General features: G+C 40.9%; 1 protein-coding gene across 10 annotated transcripts in view; it reads right to left on the bottom strand.

The window, feature by feature from the left end:
- foxp1b (forkhead box P1b) overlaps positions 1-20,040 on the bottom strand; it is a 169,980-nt gene that overhangs the window by 77,960 nt on the left and 71,980 nt on the right. For all 10 annotated transcript variants that reach the window (XM_079578555.1, XM_079578564.1, XM_079578562.1 and 7 more), the window contains one exon: positions 17,995-18,164. In XM_079578555.1, coding sequence (XP_079434681.1) covers positions 17,995-18,153 — 159 coding nt within the window. In that variant the 5' untranslated portion in view covers positions 18,154-18,164. The remainder of the gene's footprint in view (positions 1-17,994; positions 18,165-20,040) is intronic.

Below are 20,040 nucleotides of genomic sequence, written 5' to 3'. Positions count from 1 at the left end.
TTTTCTTTCCCCTTTCTCTCTTTTTGTATCACACACCAACCCGAAAACTATACACAGTAAAGACATAAAACAGTGTTACTGACAAAAGTTGTTAACTCTTTTCTTTTTCAGACACACATACATTAATTACCTCCTAACTTGGCTTAATATATATATATTATTGTAAACCTAGCATTTTAGGCATCAGTCCGATCCTTCCTCAATTGTTTCAACTCTATAGTCCCATAGATTACTTTTATTCACTATACAAGAAATCATCATCCCAGGACAAGACATTGCAGAGTCGGACGTGAATAGTCTAAAAAAGTAAAGTGCGTGTGGCAGAAGTGGCCCAAACAACAAGCACTGCAGGAACCAAGGGCATGCGGGCTATAGAGCTGCTGGGATGGGGGGCGGTGTGAGGGGGATGACAGACTGCTGTTCAACTCCATTAGCCGCTATGTGAGAGGGGTGCATCTAGCAGCACACGACCTGTGAAGAATCTTAGATCTCGCTCTATCTCAGAATGGGGATTGCCGCATTAATTCTAGGAAACTGTAATCTCTCAAGCAAATCAAATTACTCTCATTAAGCGCAAGAAGAAAACTGCCTCTGTAATAAGTATGTATAAAAAGTATTTATTACCAATAATCACCCCTTTATTATGAGCTAGCTTACAATGGCTTTTATTTTTGCTGATTAGGTTTAAAAATGGCGAAACAAGGAAGGGCACACAAGCCGTCGATGGCGCACAAAAACACACACGTGGGTATACAGCTCATGGAGTTTATGAGAGCGCTTGATACAGTGATTAAAGGGGAAGGGCTGAGGGATACTATGCTCAGGGGCCTTGGAGAGGACGTGCCTCACCTAGTCATAAAAACACACCTCTGTCTTTAAGCCAGCACCAAAATGGCTCTCGGTGGGTTCACTCGGAGGTGAATCACTAAAGAATTTACATGCAAAGTAGAACGTGTCATCACCCAGACACTGGCACACATATACAGTAGTGTTGCAAAGGAAGTTGGCTCACACTCAAAGTCCAGTTGGTGAGGCCGACCCGGGTCATGCACTATTAAAGCGTGGCTATTTCTGAAACGCACACACACACACAAGGCAGTTAAAGTTTTTCCACATCTATGTTTATTGGACATGAGTCACAATAAAGAAACTTTCAACCACAGAAACAAGGACTTGCTTCTTTGACTTTGAAAATCTGATGTGAGGTTTAAGTGAGTGAGCGCACATTTTGGAGAGCAAGTACGATTCCGTAAAGCAGTGTTCATGAACCAGTGAGCTGCACTATTTACTGGAAATTGTTTAAAATGCAGATCAAATGACTGAGGATTAGGGATGTAACGATTCCCCCAATTTGATTTGATTTCTGATTTTAAGTTCCCAATTACATTTTTTTTTAAGGGACTATACGATTTCCTCCCCCTACATGTTCCAGCCATGTCCTAATGTGTAGAATAAGCTCAGACCTGTTCACCACAACTGCCTCGAAAATCCTGCACTGTCTCTCAAAAAGGTGTTTATTCGGGTCCGAAGTGCCGTCATGCACAAGCTTAATATAGAAGCTGCAGTTACGCATAAGACCTGAGGTGGCAGTAGTGAGTATAAAATAATGAACTTGCATCTAGCCCCTTTAAGTAAATGAATACCAATAGATGTTTCTTTTGTTTTAACAACTGCATTTTTGTCCTTGCAACAAACTGTAACTGTCTCATCAAGCCAAAAAAAATTACAAGACATGAAAATGAACTCATGTGTGCTAGTACATTTTTTCAGCATACATGCTGGGTTGCAGGTGACATCACAGCGTTCTGAAGGCCTATATTATTATATAGAGGTACGATGATTTTGCAACCCAGCAATACTCCCATTTAGAATTAATCTTACAGTGCAGTTTCTTTTCCCCCGCAACCCTCGAATGCCTCCTCGTGCAGCCTTTGTAATCATAAGGAGGAAAAAGACATGACAGCTCTCTGTAGATATTGGATTATTTGATAAACGGACATTTGATGAGGATTTCAGCAGAATCAGAGATGGTCAGTCAGATGTTTGTCAGTTTACGATCTTTGGTAAACTTCTGTCATAATGCTAAACTCTGCGTTAGCCGCTAACTCTAATCTCTGACTGTGTAGCCGCTAACTTTTGCTGCACTGCTGCCTTGTCGCCCACACGTGTTTGTGTTTACATGATGTGACGTGTGTTCGGGGTGTGGCGGGGGGAGGTGTGGAATCTTGTGAAAAAGTTAGCTCGCTGTTTCTAGCGATGTAATGTGAGAATGCAACTCTTCCGGTTGGGCAAAAAGAGTAGATGAGGGTGGATTTAACGTGGATTTCAATGAATCGTTACATCCCTACGGAGGATTGGTTCATTTAGGTACCTTTGTTACCCGTGTCCTTTTTTACGTAGGTGAGTTGGTGCATCAACCAATCACACGTCACGAGAGTGAAACATCACACACATCAGCTTAACCCTGACCCTGCCCTAGCCACTAACCTTAAGGATAGTGGGCTGGTGCCTAATCTTAAATTCCCCCACTTCTATTGACTGAGGAACATAGGTACCCGGGAACATAGGGCTGAACTTGATCTGTATGTAGTTATCCTCAAATAGGCCACCAGTTTCAAAATCTACATAGACAGCTATAAAAAATGACCCATTGAACTTGAGAATCTTAGAATAATAATTTCAGTGTAGATTGAATATACAAACTAAATCAAAAACAACTACTACAAAAGCTAAATCAAACTACAACAAAAAATACCAATCTGAGATGTTTGGGAGAGAAATATTGGGATACATTTTCTTTTTAACACAAACCTAACATAACGCCTTCACAATTTGGCTCTCGTATCTAATATTGCCTAATGAAGACTGTAGGTGCAGTATTTGTAATCCAACAAGATGACTTAAGTGAAAGGTGAAGTCTTTGCTCTCATGCCAAAAAGTGACATCATACCAGATGTGGAACTGCTCTGCCGGTAAATGCAACACATTTTTTTTCTCACGTGCTTCCCGTATTTGATTGTTCCTTCATAACTCCGATTAATTACATCTGGAAAAAGCACAACTCACAGACACCGAACAATAACACATTGCAGCGGGGAAAAGATAAAGATGCTTTTCCTCAACAAAATCAATTAGCTTTAGGGGTCAGCGGGTCATTCATTTGCCACTTCAGCGTAATTACCTGTTTTCCTTCTCCTCATTTACTTCTTTATTCACGTGGGACGTTGCAGACGCGCCAAACCCCAAAGAGTACACTTTTGTGATTATTCAAATTAAACAACCATTCCTGGGAGACAATACGGCAAGGCTAATATGCTCTAAAAACAAACTTCCCTGGAGCAAAATGAGGCTATTCTATTAGCGATCAGCCTACATAAAGATCCTTTTCAATTTGACTCGCCTCATCAGTAAATAAATAATCAACCTCAAGACAAGAATCGATTGAAGGAAATCCACAGCTGTATGAATTATGATTTTGTCATACGACCTCAATTAGAAAGGAGTGTTTGGCAGGAGAACAGGTTAGAACAGCAATGTTACCCTGTGGCTACAAATTACTGCTGGTACCTCTTGGACTGTCGATCAAAGAGGAGCTCCCACTTAAAATGATTCATTGGAAGGGATGGGAAGAGGAGGGACCGCTGCGCACAGAACATGCTCTTTTCTAACTTGAGGAAGCCGTGAGCACTTCTTAAAAATGGTGTGGTTTCGCAGAGGTGTGTAACAGACACAAGAATTTATTAGCTCTAGCACATAAAAGCGAGCCTGGTTAGCATGTCTGCACTGTATCCCATTAACACTTTGTAAACAACCACCCATAAAGATAATTATTTTGATTGCTAGACTCTTGCGTGGCCTTCCCTTCCTTTTTTGCTTTTTCCATCCCTCAACATCTGTTTAAAATACGGGGCAACTTGGAATCCAGGCAGCTGTTAAGGTGGTTAAAAGAGAACGGCACACACATGCATGTATAAATATATAGCAGTGGTGGGTAACTTATTTTCCCTTGCTTCAAAGTTTTTTTTGTGTGTTTCTGCTTATGTGGTAAGTCAGTGGAAAAGCAAGATCTCGGGCTCCCCACATCGCACCTGCCAGGAAGTGACCCGGCCCACTCCAGCCGTGCACCGCTGGGATGTGCCAGGACATGCGGTCTCGGTAAGAGCAACAAACTGAGAGGGGGCAGAACAAGACGTGAAAGACACACACATAGGGTTGTCACAATAATTACTACATTACTTATTGTTCAATAAATAACAAATAAACGATACATTTGTGGGCTTGATATTTATCGTCTGTAAAACTTTGATACTACTTACTTTGAACTTTGATGTACAACTTTGATTTCTAACTGAAGCAATTGAGTTACATTATATTTCATGTTTATTGCAGCTTGTGTGGTATTTTAGGATATGATCATGAACTTAGCACAAAGGTTTACTGTCATTTTCATGCCTGAGAGTTAACAGTATCTAATATCGTTAGACTCAATAATATCGTTTTTCGCGATACTGACCTGTCTCAATATATCGAACTTTGTTTAATGAATAAATTTGTTGTCGTGACAGGCCTGCACAAGCATGGGATTAAGGTCAATTTCAGTTACTATATTCCAGAAAGATAAATGTAATGAGTAAATGAGCAAACAAAAGCGGCTCTGGGTTTGTTTTTGAAATGAGGGAACGGAGAAAAAAATGGTTTAAAAAGCTAAAAACAAAAAGTGGGAGTACGGGCCCTTTTCCGTGCCCCTTGGTGGAGGTCCGTGCACTGGTTTGATTGTGCGGCAGACATGGGGCAGACACATGATCGAGTACAGGAGTTTGCGATAATTGACCGAGATGTGGCCCGCGCCGAGTCCCCCCCGTCCTTCTCGCCATCGGATCCCAGCGGGCCCCGTTTTCAATTTAACACGAGGCTTGACCAAATTCACTTCAGTGGTGGACAAAGGCACATCTCTGACACTTTCACATCACAGCCACTGCTTTGCTCAGATTACCTTTAGACTCCTCTCCCTGCCCCCCCACCCCACTGTACGGTAACGCGAGAGGGGTGTCCATATCCCGTCTCTGTCCTTCCATTCCAAATCAACCACAAATAACTCACAGCTTTCTGCCGCCTATCTTGATTTCACTCCTTCAGATAAGGGCACCATTTATTGTTTTCATTGAGCTTGAGTGCTAAGACAGAGAGCAGCGCATTACTCCCAGATCGAGATAAATACACCACAAATGGCTAATTCAATCCGTCTTCCGTGCCGGTTGATGTTTTGAAGAGGGGGCGAGTATCAAAAGATCGCGTGGTGAAACTGGAGTCTACCTCTGTGATACCGGCGAGAGACCTCATCAAATTGAGGAGGAAAGCGGAGTGTAACTCGACTCGTGGATCCCTTTGGAGAAACACTAAACCGGTGCATTACAAGAGTCTTAAATATGAAATATGATGGGAATTCATGGAGATGATGCGGCACTGGAATGTCATTTTACGGATGTGTGCCGTTTAAAAGGTAAAGGTAACATCTGACACCGGTACTGTCATTGTGTTTAACATACAGTAGTAGGTTTGCGTGAACTCTGGGAATCGGAGAAACTCATGGTTGGTCTGTATCTACACATGCATGGCAGCTTATGATAAAATAGATTAATAAATCATACAGACAAGTGAGGAACAGTGCCATCTTCTGACAAATCAATTGGCAAAGTATTAAAGCAGTGGTGAAAGAACTTATAAAATCGGCTCAGAATCTTTGAAGGGAAATATCAATCTTTCCCAAATAAAAAGATGGGCGGATGCAGAAACACACTTTAGGTCATGTGTAGGCAACGTCAGGTCCGGAGGCCAAATCCGACCCTCAAGCATAAAAACTTCTGGCCATTAGGAGGGTTTTAAGAAATATTATTACACCATTAAGAGCTCAAATACCTGGTAAATTACACCAAAAATGTAGAAAATACTGTCAACTCCTTAAAAATGTCCTGGCATAACACCCCATTTAGTCATATATGATGTTCCACACTGGCAGTTGTGGAAAGTGGTGCTTTACTTTGGGCTACAAGTGGGAGGTCCAGCCCTTGGTATTTTGATGACAAAGAAAATTGGCCATCCACCAAGCAAACTTCCCTACCCCTGCTTTAGGTTGTTGCGTACCTGTATGGTCTTTGTGCGCACCCGTGGAAGAGCTTGGTCGCTTCTAATTTCACGCCGTTTGGGGCTAAAGGAATATACTGGGAGAGGCCAAATGCTAACAACGTCTTTGGTCTTTTTGTGTGACTGAGGGCACACAGTTCTTCCATACTGTGATATGTTCTCACCTGAGTTTAGACAAGTTGTACGTACCTGTCTGGTCTTTGGGCGCACCCGTGAAAGAGCTTTGGTCGCTTCTAATTTCACGCCGTTTGGAGCTATAGTAATATACTGGGAGAGGCTAATGCTAACAACGTCTTTGGTTTATTTCCGAGACTGAGAGCACGCACAAAGACCAGACAGATACGTATCAACTCGTCTAAGCTCAGGTAAGAACATATCTCAGTATGCAAAAATGGTGGCCTGTTCCTTTAAGGTGCTTTATTTGTCGAACATAAAGGTGTACAACAAAATTGCACAGATCAGATGCAGGGTGTGGCCGGAGCAGTGCAATAATAACCACCAAGTATGGAGTGAATGAATAATACAATGTAAAGCGTCTTGGAGTGTTCAGAAAAAGCACTATATAAAACCAATACAATATTATTATTAAGATTTAAAATCTAAATGTGGGCGACATGGTGGCTGAGTGGTTCGTGCTCTTGTTTGACAGCAAGAAAGTCCTGGGTTCAAATCTCGGACCAGGCTGGGCTTATACTGTGTGGAGTCTCCATGTTCTCCCTGTGCCTGGGTATCGTCCGAGTACAAGTGTAACAGGGGCTCAGGACTAACTGCCCATGGTTGCGGAGACAGCAGTCTGAACAGAGATGCCCAGACTTCCCTATCCATGCACAGCTCCTCCAGCTGTTCTGGGGGTATCCCAAGGATATAACTGGGTAGCCTGGTAGACCACACTCACTTCTTTTCTGCACGAAAGAAGGTGGGTCTGGACACACACGGTAAACATGGTGACTGATTGGCGGCTGAGGACATCACGACCGTCACAGAGAATTGACAAGGTTACGTCAACAGTGACATGTGCAGAAGTTATTAGCCAAAACTAATCATGGATGAAGTAGTCGAGGATTTTGCCTCTGCGCTCTCGCCAGTTTATATTCAGTTCATATTTTGTGAATTGGACTACAGCTGTCGTCACGTTCGCTAATTGCTGATTGGTTTATTTCGCTGACAATCTGTGCGTGTTAGGCCCGCCCGTTCAAACTGGTCCAATTGCTCCGATACCAGAATAATTTCTCCCTGCGTGGAATGGACAGGGAATAGATTTTTTTTTTTTTTTTGCTCATGTATGTGTTGTATATTGTTCAGTAATCTAATAAATACATCCAAATACCACTGGACAAAGGATGCCTGGCTGATGGGTGTAGGTCTGCCCTGCCAGTGCCTGTACACTGAAGTATTTACTGATGTGGTTATCTTGTCCTATGACAGGCAGGATCACTCAATCAGCTCCACGATGGCCGCCGCGCTCGGGCAAGCGGTACATGCACATACTTCAGGGGTATAGGAGGCGTCAGACAAGCCAAATCTCATCAACAAATGCAGTTCCCCCTGTGCTGCAGCTATCGGAGATGAAGATGATAATATGTAGAAGTGAGTAAAGTGACTGAGACAGCGCAGGGAGGGACGGTGGAACCTCTTGGAAGCCTCCCAATGTCTGACGAGCGCAACACCAACTGATGGCAAACACATAGTTCTCAGTAAGAAGCAGTTGTTTCTCAATTCTCTCTGGGTAGATCAAAGAGCCGGCATTCATATTCAGCAGGCATTTTCACATTAATAATCAAGAACATGAAATAAAAAAATAATAATAATTTAAAAAAAACTACTCTATCCGGTTACATACCAATTAAAAACACAATAGTGACCAAGTCCAGCTGCATATCTAAAGATGCTTTTCAAAAATTAGTGACATGTGCGTGGTATTAAAAGGTTAAAGAAATTTGCATTTGGGGAAAATAAATATAGTGTTGAGTGTGCAGATAAGAGTGCAGTAATTAGGGGCAAGCGTGGCACTGCTGGAAAACATTTGAAGAATAAACCTGGGCTAGTTTGCTTCTTTCCCTGTTGCCCTACAGATATTTTACATTATTCAATCCAAAATACCATCTTTCTGATTCTAACTTTTCTTTTGCATTTTAATGTTTAATAAGACCCCCTGGCTATCTTTGGGCACAATTATTAGATATCTGCTGAGAGAAATTGAAAAATTAATCATACTCTCAATTTGGTTCTCTCTCTGATACAGTGGCTGTGGCGTCTTAAGCTGTGGCTTATTCCGCTGTCACCAACACCATCAAATCTGTCTGCTGTGGCCTGTCGTGAGGCGAGTACGACGGCATCAGAATAGCAATTAACTGATTATTTACAGTTTGGCGGCCATCCCGGTGAACAACAACACAGATAAGCATGTTGCAAACTTATTACTGACAAATCAGTTTCCTGGTACCTCGTGATACTGCATAAACGTGCCAGCAGAGAGAAACAGGCATAGAATATAGGCGTACACTCTGTTAACTTTACTAAAAGTTGGTTGTTTCTGGTTTGTAGCAGCATCTGGTGGGAAAGGTTTAAACTGCAACTTCACACCAAAATTGTAGGTCAATTATGGTAACAACCGTATGGTAAAACAAGCATTAAGGTAACAACATTGCTACAAAAATAAAGCAGTGATAATGTGCCTAATTATTTGCTCAAAAAATACATTAACAATAGGTTTCCTGAAGGCATTTAAGTCCTTGTTGAGAAAAGGTGTGTCATCTTTCAATGAACAATACTGCATTATGGATGGACTGCATTACCCATGTTCTATTTATTGATTGCATTCCATTCTGCCACAGGCTTTTTGTATAATCCAAAAGGACATTTTGTAATGGCTAAGTCAAGCGAAAATAGTAAATATTACCAGTAATTATAATAGCACAGCACGCAACACATCATCCCTAACACAGCACTACAAATGGCTCGTTTGTGTGACTGTCCACTGCTGGGTCTCACATGGGGGAGCCTGCTACCCCCCTCCCTCATCAAGAGCGTCTGCAACATCTGCCCAGCAGCAGCACTGCAGCCCTTTGTCCACTCTCTATCTCCTAAGGCATGTCATCCAGCTTTAATCAAGCAGAAAATGGTCATAAATATTTCTTTCTGCTAGATTTCACATTCGCATTTCACACAGGGACATGATATTCCCCCCCTTCCTCCCGGGAGGACCTAATGCAAAAAACACTTACTTATATTCAAGGCTCATGTTCCCTCAGTCAAACACACAACATTCTGAGGGGGGGAAAAAGTGGTGGGGGAGAGGAGGGGGCCCACATAAAGGACTGTCTTATTTCCTTTGCCATTTGCGAGTACTCTCAGCGCCTCTCCATTACATCATGTCAGAGATTGTAAACAAGCAAATAACAACACTACATCAGAGACCACACCGAGAAAAGGCGCTTTCCACTGCCTCCAGTCACCCAAAGGCACTTGTTTTTATTGTCCGTTTTAATAGTACCGTTCATTTTATTTCCAAGAGAGAAAATTTGCCACGGATTTATCTGGACTATTGTCTGTGGCCAAGATACGTATTTATGGCACACGTCATTCACAGGATGCAGAGGTGCCATCATGGTTATTTATGATGCCACATCCCATCATGGCATATCATTCTCTAAATGGTACACAGCAATTCACCAGTGAATACTGACCTGGGCTATTTTTCTCTCAAATAGAGGCCATGTCACCGCTGAACGCACTGGGAGTAGTTATTAATCACTCATACACACTTGATGGGTGAAGACACGTCAAACAATCAAATTCACTCTGAGCGACACACACTGTTTGCCTGTCACTGTATATTTACTTTAATGTAGGCTCATTTCATCACCAAGCACTGGTTATTTATCAATACCAATGGAAAAATATGGTTGTCCAATTTTCTTTTCCATCAGGTAAAAACAGTATGGGACAACAAGGTCAGTGTAAGCAGCAACATACTTCTGTCAAACATGGACTTCATATTTCATTTGATGCATGTTGTCATCATCTGTTGATTAGAATCATTTGCAGGGAGCTGTTGAAGAATGGTTATTCAGGTTTTAGTATAGGTGAGACAAAAATATATATATATTTTTGATCCAAACATGCTAGAGAAAATGTTGCTTCTTGCTGCACAAACATTGCAGCAAAGGAGGTAAATGTGTAGGCATTGCCTACATTGTCTAGGCAAAATGCATTTACTGGATAGAACAGTATGTTTCTGTTGTACACCATGCACAATTAGTATGTAGTGTATTAGCACATTTCTGATGGACAAACTTTACTATTTTAATATTTGTATTGATTTTTTTTCCACCAACAAGCCTGTTTTATAGCAAAAATCCTTGATGATTTATAATGCATTATTAAACCACATGGACCAGTTCCACAGAGCTGTCTCTAAAGAGAAATAAATGTCTATTTACTTAGCTGCAACAAACAGCAGCAGGTGGAAAACAGGCATTTAGCGTCTCTAAACCATTAAAGGCTCCCTGTTCCCATGTCAACCAGTCTGGCTCAGACCTCCAAACTGACACCAAGAATGAACGCTCATGTCTATTACCTCCACTAGGCCAAGTCATAATGAATAAGATATAACAGGCAGAGCGGCGACAGGGTTTTCACATTAGATTGCCTACGCTGGGGATACCCTCTATGCATCTGTGTATGGAAAGAGACTAGGCAAGCGCTAACTCTGAAAATAAAAATAAAATATACTTACAAACATCTCAAAAAGCAGCCTAATCTGCAACATGTATTACCAAAACAAATAAGTGTTTAAAGAAGCGACAGGCCTGGTTTCAATTTCAATAGCTCATTTAACCCTTATCTGTCCAAATCCTTAGGGTCCATTCTCTGTTAATTGGATCTACATTGCTCCTGCATTGGGGGTGTTAACAAGCGCAGCCTATGAATATTAATTACCCTGAAGTTTTGCTGCATGGGAAAGACTTACTGATACATATTAATTCAATGAAGTTTTTTAAGTAGTGCTCTCATTAAAAATGAATGGGCCAAGAGCTTGACTGTTTCCCCAAGAGGATTTGTGCATCTTTAAGTCTATCCCTAATAAATTGGGTCAAATTGAAGGATCGCCTCTTCCTAAGATGGCATCATTATCATTCAACCGAATGTAAACATTCCAATGGCACAGGGTTACTCAAACACTGTTGACAATAGACATTAAAGCCAGTCCTGCTCTGCCTGTACTTTCCCGGCTCTAATCTCTCGAGACTCTGTTAAAACGGTTACTTATTTACAACGCTAAACACACAACTTGTGCAGCTAAACAGAGCAACATGACTCACAATTGGCCCCTGTGTTTGACTGCCTGTGTGGGATCTGAGATATTTATTTAATTTGAATAGAATACAAGCAAATCTCACACAAACTTGTGCACAATATATTAGTAGTAACAATTTTACTACAATCTTTCATTTAGACATTATGCTCATCTACCTACTGATTATAAGAGGCACCTGCTATTATTGAAGGATAGGACAATGCAAAGATAGTAAAGCCAGATGTGCGCGTAGGTGGACTGATGGACTGATTGTATTGTGTAAATTTAACAGTTGTTGCTGTCGATATACAGCACAACCAAAGGACAAAACAACAGTAAAGCTGGGAATAGTGACGACCTGCACACAATGCAAACTGGCAGCTTTATTTCCCATTCTAGACCCTTAATGTGAGACCCTAATGCACGGCAATTATTTTGCAACTTGTGACCTAGAAATTTCAGAATGACAAATGCTACATTAAAACTACATCTTATATGAATAATATCCACACGATAAATGCGGGAAAACAGAGACAATGAAGTGTTGGATAGCAGTACAGTATGTAGCAAAGCAAAAGTGTTTATTAGTTGCATATAGCAAATAATAGCTAAACAATATATTTTGGGCTCAATATTTATCACCAGTGCATTTATTTACATTTTTGTCATATTTTTCTAATGTAATGCTTTATTTTTCCACCCTACATAGGTGGTATGTTATAGTGGGATATGTTATAGTACTTTTCAAGCAAAGCTTTATTGTCATTGTTAAGCTTTAGAGTTAATTTCTACTGCATTAAAAGGTCTTCAATGATATCGCAATATTTTCGTGGCTCAATATATCGAACTTCAAATGCTGTCAGGCCTAGACGCATATCGGATAAATTCCTATAAGCATCATTTAAAAGGTCGTGATTGTGGGACTGGGTTATATTTGACATGGTTCGCTCACATGCAGTTGTTGTGCTTTAAATAAAAACTACAGAACCCATTAGTCCTGTGGCTTCTCTCTAAGCCTTTTAATACAGACCCAGAGCAGAGCAGTTCCCTGTCTGCCTCCAGCCAGCTGCTCCCAACACCTGCTCCTGAGTTTAGAGTCACACAAAAACACACAGAGCCCATCAAAGTCCATCCGGGTGCCACACAATGAGACCACTTCACTCCTAATGATACCAGTATACACTTGCATCACATCAGACTCTGAGGTGTGGCCAAAAGTACAGCTTTTTCCATCAGGACTGATCGTTTTGGAAAAAGAGTGGAAAAGGAATTTGGAGTGGACAGGTATTTCTCTGAAATATACTTGTGCAATAAAGCTGGCTGTTTTATTGTAATAGCTAAAGCTTTTGAAGCATTTCCAACCAGTTTGACAGTTATTTTAAATATTGTGTGTGCAATGGTATGATGCATTAGGTGTCTGTATGTTTCCACTCTGGTCACCTCCCTGTAAACAGCTGGGGAATCCCCGTCCTGCTGCCCACATCAGCTCAGCGTGTAAACAGGATGTAGAGCCGAGCAGCAGTCAACTATTTTAAACTCCAGTGCACAACCTGTGGCTCATCTCTTCCCAGTTGTGGAGGAGCAGCAACTGGAGGTAGACTCAACAAAATGGATGAGTTCATGGGCAGACTGGCCTGGCAGGCATCCACAAGACAAAGAAGAGGTGCCGGGTTGGTTTACCTGCCAAAAGCCCACTAACAAAACACTGGTGACAGGAGCATAAGAAAAGTTGCACCTAGACTAAACAAGATTGGAAAGATAAAAGAAAGAATACATGACACTATAACAGAAACACATTTAATACTTAATACTGTTTAATACTTGAGGTCATTTGTAAGACCAATGGCAAACGTCATAGTCACTTCTGTTTGTGTAATATGGTGCAAAAGCTTTATGTAAAGAAAAGTTAAAGGGATATTTCAGGATTTTTGACATAGGGTCTAATTTCCTTGTTATCCGGATTGTTGTTTATTTATGGAGATGTATATCTTTTTTAAATTCATGCAGTCCTTATATTTGAAGAGTTTATTGGTGCTAGGTTAGAACTAGGCTAGTGCATGTCTGCATGGGTAACTAGTAGCCTGCATAAAAAACAGTCTGACCCAAGCACAGTGCACCTGAGGCAAATCACTTATAACACCAGACTACCGATATAAATGCATGTGTTGACTAAATCATTTTCTAAATACAACCATTTTGCATTTAAAGAACTTATACTTGAGCAGTATCAGCTTCCTGGTTGTAAGCTATGCAGCGGGTGAGAGATCTGCTGCAAATCAGCGGGTGAGTGATCTGCTGCAAATCAGCGGGTGAGTGATCTGCTGCAAATCAGATCTCATGGTTTTGAAGAATTTTTTAATGCAGGCTACTAGTTACCATAGACATGCGCTAGCCTAGCACCACTAAACTCTTCAAATATAAGGATTGCATGAATTAAAAAATATTTATACCTCCAGAAATCAACAACACTCTGGATAACTATGAAATGAAGATGAGTCAAAAATCTTGAAATGTCACTTTAAAGGGACTGTATGGCATTTTAAAAATGTTAAAAGTAAGTATACATAAAACTATGCTAAAATCCTGCACTGACACTCAAAAAGGTGTTAATTCGAGTCCAAAGTGCCGTCATTAATATAGAACCTGCAGTTACGTGTAAGACCTGAGGTGGCAGTAGTGAGCATAAAAATAATAATATACCAATTTGCATCTAGTTACTTTAATGAAATGACAAAAAAATAATAATAATAATAATTATATATATATATATATATATATATATATATATATATATATATATATATATATATATATATTGGCAGTGGGATTTCTACGTTAATAATATTTTCCTTCATCTTGACATAGCAACACATCATGGTTCAATTTTCACCTCCATCTGTGTGATTATTAATCAGATCACACATCAATTGCCAGAAACAGCGCAGAAATCCAGCCTGTAATAAAACTGTCATGTGCTGTGGTATAAAGACAGATGTTGCCAGTTGTGTGATAACATAATTAAACTGTTCTGTGAGGGATTCCATAAAATTATTCAAATTGGACGAGCACTATCATTTTACCAATAAAGCAATTTAGGGCAATATGCAGTGTCATAACACTGATGTTATCCTCTCCGCCAGATTTTCCAATAAGTTGTCGGGTGTGTGTGGCCTCTTGTGACAATATGAACAGCGGAGGATACCTGAGAGCTGCTGGTGATAAAGCTCTAAGGGAAGACAAAGTGCCTCTACAATGTACAAAATATGAGTGTACACAGAGAATCATCATTCCCTATATTTCAATAATTAGAAATACAGAAAATAAACCAGAGGCTGAATCCAACTATTAAGGGCCCTGGAAATGTGTTTCTGCCACACAAAATATATATTATATATATAATCAAACATAGTTAGCAGCATATTCTTTGGTCTTCAACAGTGGATGGCAAAAATGCTCTTTCACTGCATATAATCAATAGATAGCAGCATCCTCATCTATAGGCACACTAAAATCTAATGACATCAAAGATGCATCATAAAAAAGTGCTGACATCTCTGAACAGGGCTTTCACCAGCGCCACTTCCTGTTTGAAACAAACACGACAAAACAAACTATTGCAAAACATCATTCTGCCCAACTATTGTTTATGCTTTCTCCAAAACAATCTTTACTTCCTCACAAGAAGTTCAGAACCAACACTTCTGCAACGACACAGACGCTAGCATTAGAATATTCCAAACCATGTATTGTACCAAGTTATACCAAGATTATGAAGGATTGGCAAAGAAAACCAGGACAAAATGTGTCTTGACAAAATTTCCATTTTACAGGTTTTACAGGAAATAAAAGGGATAAAGTTATCAGGTTTATTAGTGTCCATAATAGCATAGAATCTTAAAAAGTAATAAAAGTGTGCGTCCCTAATCTATAGATGAACAGAACAACGCTAAACCAGAACCCTGACTCATCTCAGGCATTAATTAAGCGCTAAACCCCAACAAATCTGAGCTGGTTCTGAACGCCGCACCACGGTAAGATGAGAGCATTACACCAAATTCAAAACTGGCATCAAAAGAGGGGCATATTTCTGACAAAACTGAAAACTGAAAGGTGTAGAACTTCAGCGGAAAAATGATAAAATACTTGACTTCGGTGTTTGTTTCTTTTATGTCCGATCGGCTCCCTAACACCCAGAGAAATGTTGTTTAAACGGGCCGTTTTTTACTCCCCGTGCGTGTCTTACTAATAGAGATGCCTAAATCGAGCTTATGGTCCACTTCCCTCAAATCTAACTGGCCCACAAGATGAATTCCCCTGTCAGAATCAAGATGATCAAACACATTACAATTATTTCATCCCCCATCTTTATTAATGAGCACTGTCTTTCATACTTATGTTCCCTAATAAGAATAAATGATATGTCAGTGTCAGGTTTGTTGTTTGCACTCACTCAGGGCTCTCCCTTGGGCATTTATCAATTGATTTTTGCATCACCTGAAGGCGCAGCTCAGATGCATAGAGGAGAACAAAGAATGCAGTGGAAAAACATCAACGCGTCAGTTAAGCTTGTGTTAGTGCATGCCGCAAATAAAACTTGAAAAGAGGGAGCGTGGAATGCCACAAAAGTAAAAAGTTATTGAGTAATTGAGTGAAGATTGTAATACCCCCGGGACAATTAACATGATTCATGATGCATGAGTGAAAATCCTGGTTTAGTCTAATGGGAGAATATAAAGACCACAGGGGTAAGCAGCCAATCAGAAGCCAACGTCAGAGAGTGAGACGCACCATTTGCCATTCATCAAATGCAACAATTTATGTGTCCCAGACTCCTAGTCAATGCCAAGTTCAAAACAAAGAAATTGAACAAAATATACTGAGTGGAAAGCATGGTTTGAAATACAAAAATTAAGTTTACGCTCTAGCGTTTCTCAAATCCTTTCATTCCTTCACTTGGCCAGGATGCTCCCCACCAACTATGGGCAACAGACAGGGCAAACTCAGGATAAAAGGCAAAAGCAAATCTAGCCCACAACCCCCTTGATGAGAAGCAAATGTGTTCACCACTCTGCCAAATTTAATATGTCAACTATTAACTGACTTAGCAACATCATGCAAAGACATTTCATCTTCTGCGTACTTGAGACAACCACATGCTCTATCCATTCACTTGCATCAGCTCATTTAAGTTATAGATGAACATAACGGTGTAACTTTATTGTAGACCTGAAGCCAAGGAGAACACACCATCTTTATATGTCCCCCGGTTTTCTTTCTGATGGACTAAAAGAAGGGTCCACGCCTGGATAAATGTCTCCTTTGTAGCAAAAGGGCTCGATGTCTGTCACCCTTATTAATGTCAAGTGTACATCTATGACACCCCTCTACACACCCTCCACCCGACTCACATTCATCAAAGTTGTAACGCTGTTGTCTTTGCAGAGCGAATCCGAATGTGCCCCTGGCCAGGAATGAAGGAAAAGTCAACAGGAATTAAGTTTCAGTGCAACTGTTTACTCAACTGTGGCCTGCAGTTATTGAAATTTTATCCATGGTTTTGTGTGACTACTGCTGTAATGAATTCAGTATGGCTCTGATTTTCTCACTGACGACATGCTTCTCTTGAGCTGGAAAAGAGAGTGGTGGTGGAGTTTTTGAACTGAGTTGTGGGATGAGGAGAGGATTTTGGAGCGGCCTAAATGCTGTATGGTGGAGCAGGGTGTTACTGCCGCAGACTAACTGAGGAGTTTGCAACACAGCCCACTTTATACAGAAACACAGTATGTTACCAACAAACATGTATTAAATATGCACTTAAATGCCAACATCCCCTGTTTTAGGGAGCAGCAGTGTGGCTGAGTGTGGCTGTGGCTGATGGATGTGCTGTGACAACAGACAGCAGCAAGGAGCCTGTGCATCATCACCAAACAGCTCGTGACATCAAGCCCAGCCATCCTGTCGGATTGGCCTAGATAGCACAAGACACACTGATCTTTTAAATGTTGTTTCCTTAAACACGTTGTTGTGTGCCACACATAATGCTGACACTCACAGGAAAAGCTTGTCTGTTTGCTTCAAGTCCAAGATGTTCAAACTGTTTAGGGCGTCTTCAGTAATAAAGCTCCTGTGCATCTCCACCCCACACTAGCTAACATGGCTGAGTGCCACATTAGCATGAGTGTGAGCTGTGTTTACAACAGGTCAGGGAAGATGCCCTCATCCTATTGGGTGTTCTGCTTTTTTCGCTGTCCACAACATCCTGTGACACCTACACTTTTAACACGCGTCCGAACAGAATGATGAATATTTTACAGGAATGCAGATGCTGCATGCTACAATAAACACATCCACAACTAAAGACAATCATAGAGAGAGCACTTCCCTGTGTTTAAATATTAACATAGTGCCCCAATATACATAAATAATAATAATGATAATGTGTTTATGTACCCGGTGTACCGGACTTGTAATGAAATATTAAGAGGTACTCTGAAAGTGCCTGAGCGTGCAGTTGATGTGCTTTAATGAACTGCAGACAGGTGTGAAGGGCCTACCTGGTGGTGCTGGAGATGCACGAGGTCAGCTGAAGTCACCTCCACTGGCTGTGGGACGCTGTCAGGGCGCCCTTCTCTGGGTCCGCCTTCTGCACTCACGGCTCCATTCTGACTGGCCGGTCCATTGCTCGTCGCCTCCGTCCTAGATTCTTGCATCATGACTTAAAAGCCTGGGAGAGAGAAAAAAACGCAGACAAGAAGAAGAACGGTGAAACAGCTGTTAAAACACACAAGTATGAGGTCGCATTTCAACTGTGGGCCAAACTATAAACATATGTCATACGCTTCCCACACAATTTCACGTTTATTGCAGGTTTGGTCTCTGGTTTGTGTTTGTTTGCTCGAGTCCAATGAGGCAAATACCCATGCTGCAGCAGGCCACCTCTCCACAAGCTAATCAACTGCTTCTTTCCCTGTAGATTTTTACAGTGCGGTTGTCTGACAAATAGTACTCACTTTTGTTTGTGTTGTTCATTATGGGAGAAATATGTGGAATGGGTGGGGGGTATGGCACGCACTAGGAGAGGAACCCAACCTGGGCCGAGCGAGCACAGAGAAGCCCAGGAAAACACTGGACCTCCAAAACAAAACACTTTCTATGGAAATGGATATATTTACTCGCAGGCTCCCAGAAGAACCACGGCAGAATGTTTTTTAAATGGGAAACAGGGCGACTGTGTGAGGCCTGCCAAAGGATCTCCATGAGAAATATGCAGGCAAAAAACAGGAAAATCCTTCAGGGATGCTCAATTAACACCAAAACACGGGTCTCAATATAAATAAGAGCTTTCAGTTATACATGTATTTATTTTAAAAAGTTGTCTCTCATAACTGTACATCCTCGGAAAGAAAATACACAAGCTCTGGCAGCGGACATTTGCTGCGTACTATTTTTGCTTTGTGTAAACAGAGAGGATTACAGCCTTTAAAAATGACTATGAGGACCTTTAGCAACATTTTGAAACGTACCATTTAATGTAGGTTTTGTTTTCTGCGTTTTTCTATGTTTTATTTTCTATTGAACGCCTTGAGTTAAAAGTTAAAGTGTAGGTTTTAAATCTAGACTTTGAGCAGCAGATGCTCTGGAAAAACACCTTAAATGTCGTAACCTTCGCACTGGGTAAACAGTTTAAATGTGTTAGTCGGCAATAATATTTACTGTAATCAAAGAAAACATGTTTTGCTAGATATACAACATCTTATTAGTGTGGAAAGCAGTTTCTGAACTATGCGGGTCATTGGAAAGAGAATGTTTGCTTAATATTGTTCTTGTAATATTGTTAATAAATAAATAAAATAAAAGACGGGGGAAAACACCTTCTCCAATGTGGGCGGGTGACACAGTAGCAGATCTGCATCTCTATTGCTCAATCAGACAAATGATTTACAGCTATTGTGCCTGTGATGCCAGCCTCTTCAGTGCATGCCGTCTAGCCTCCCAATTCCAGCGTGGTTAATGAAGCTGACCAAGTGGGCCAGAAGCAAATTAACTTGGCTGATTAATTATTTATATGAAGCAGAATAAATGCCTTTAAAACACAGGGCCTCATCATGAAAGAAGGTGAAAATGGAACTAAATGCAGATTTATGGGCCAGCGTTTTAGCCTTGTAATGGGAAGGCCAGTTACCAGCTAATAGTGCTCAAATACATAGGCACAGCGTCTCCAGAGACCAGGTCTAAACAAGATGCAGACACCACAGGGACACACACTCACAGTGACAGATAGGAAATTGGGGTTGACAACTTGTCACTTAAGGATATTTACAGAGCGTAGGTGAGATAGGATATAGCTTTAGTTAAAAGGGGGAAAATGTAGCACATTAACAGCGCAGTATAGGTAGTGTTACCATATGAAACAGCGATTCAGTGATTCAAAACGGCAATGTGGTGTTATTTGCTAAAGGCAATACTTAAATCAGCTTGACTTTGACATGAAAGATTCCTGTGATTGCTTGTGTTAGTACAAGAAGTTCAGTGCGCAAAATTCTTAAATATTTTCAGTGTTAAAGTGTATCAAGTTTCAAAGATCTTGAGTGTGTACGATA

This window comes from Gobius niger, assembly GCF_951799975.1.
Source record: "Gobius niger genome assembly, chromosome: 20".
Lineage (NCBI taxonomy): Eukaryota > Metazoa > Chordata > Actinopteri > Gobiiformes > Gobiidae > Gobius > Gobius niger.
This window is presented reverse-complemented; position numbering and strand designations above follow the sequence as displayed.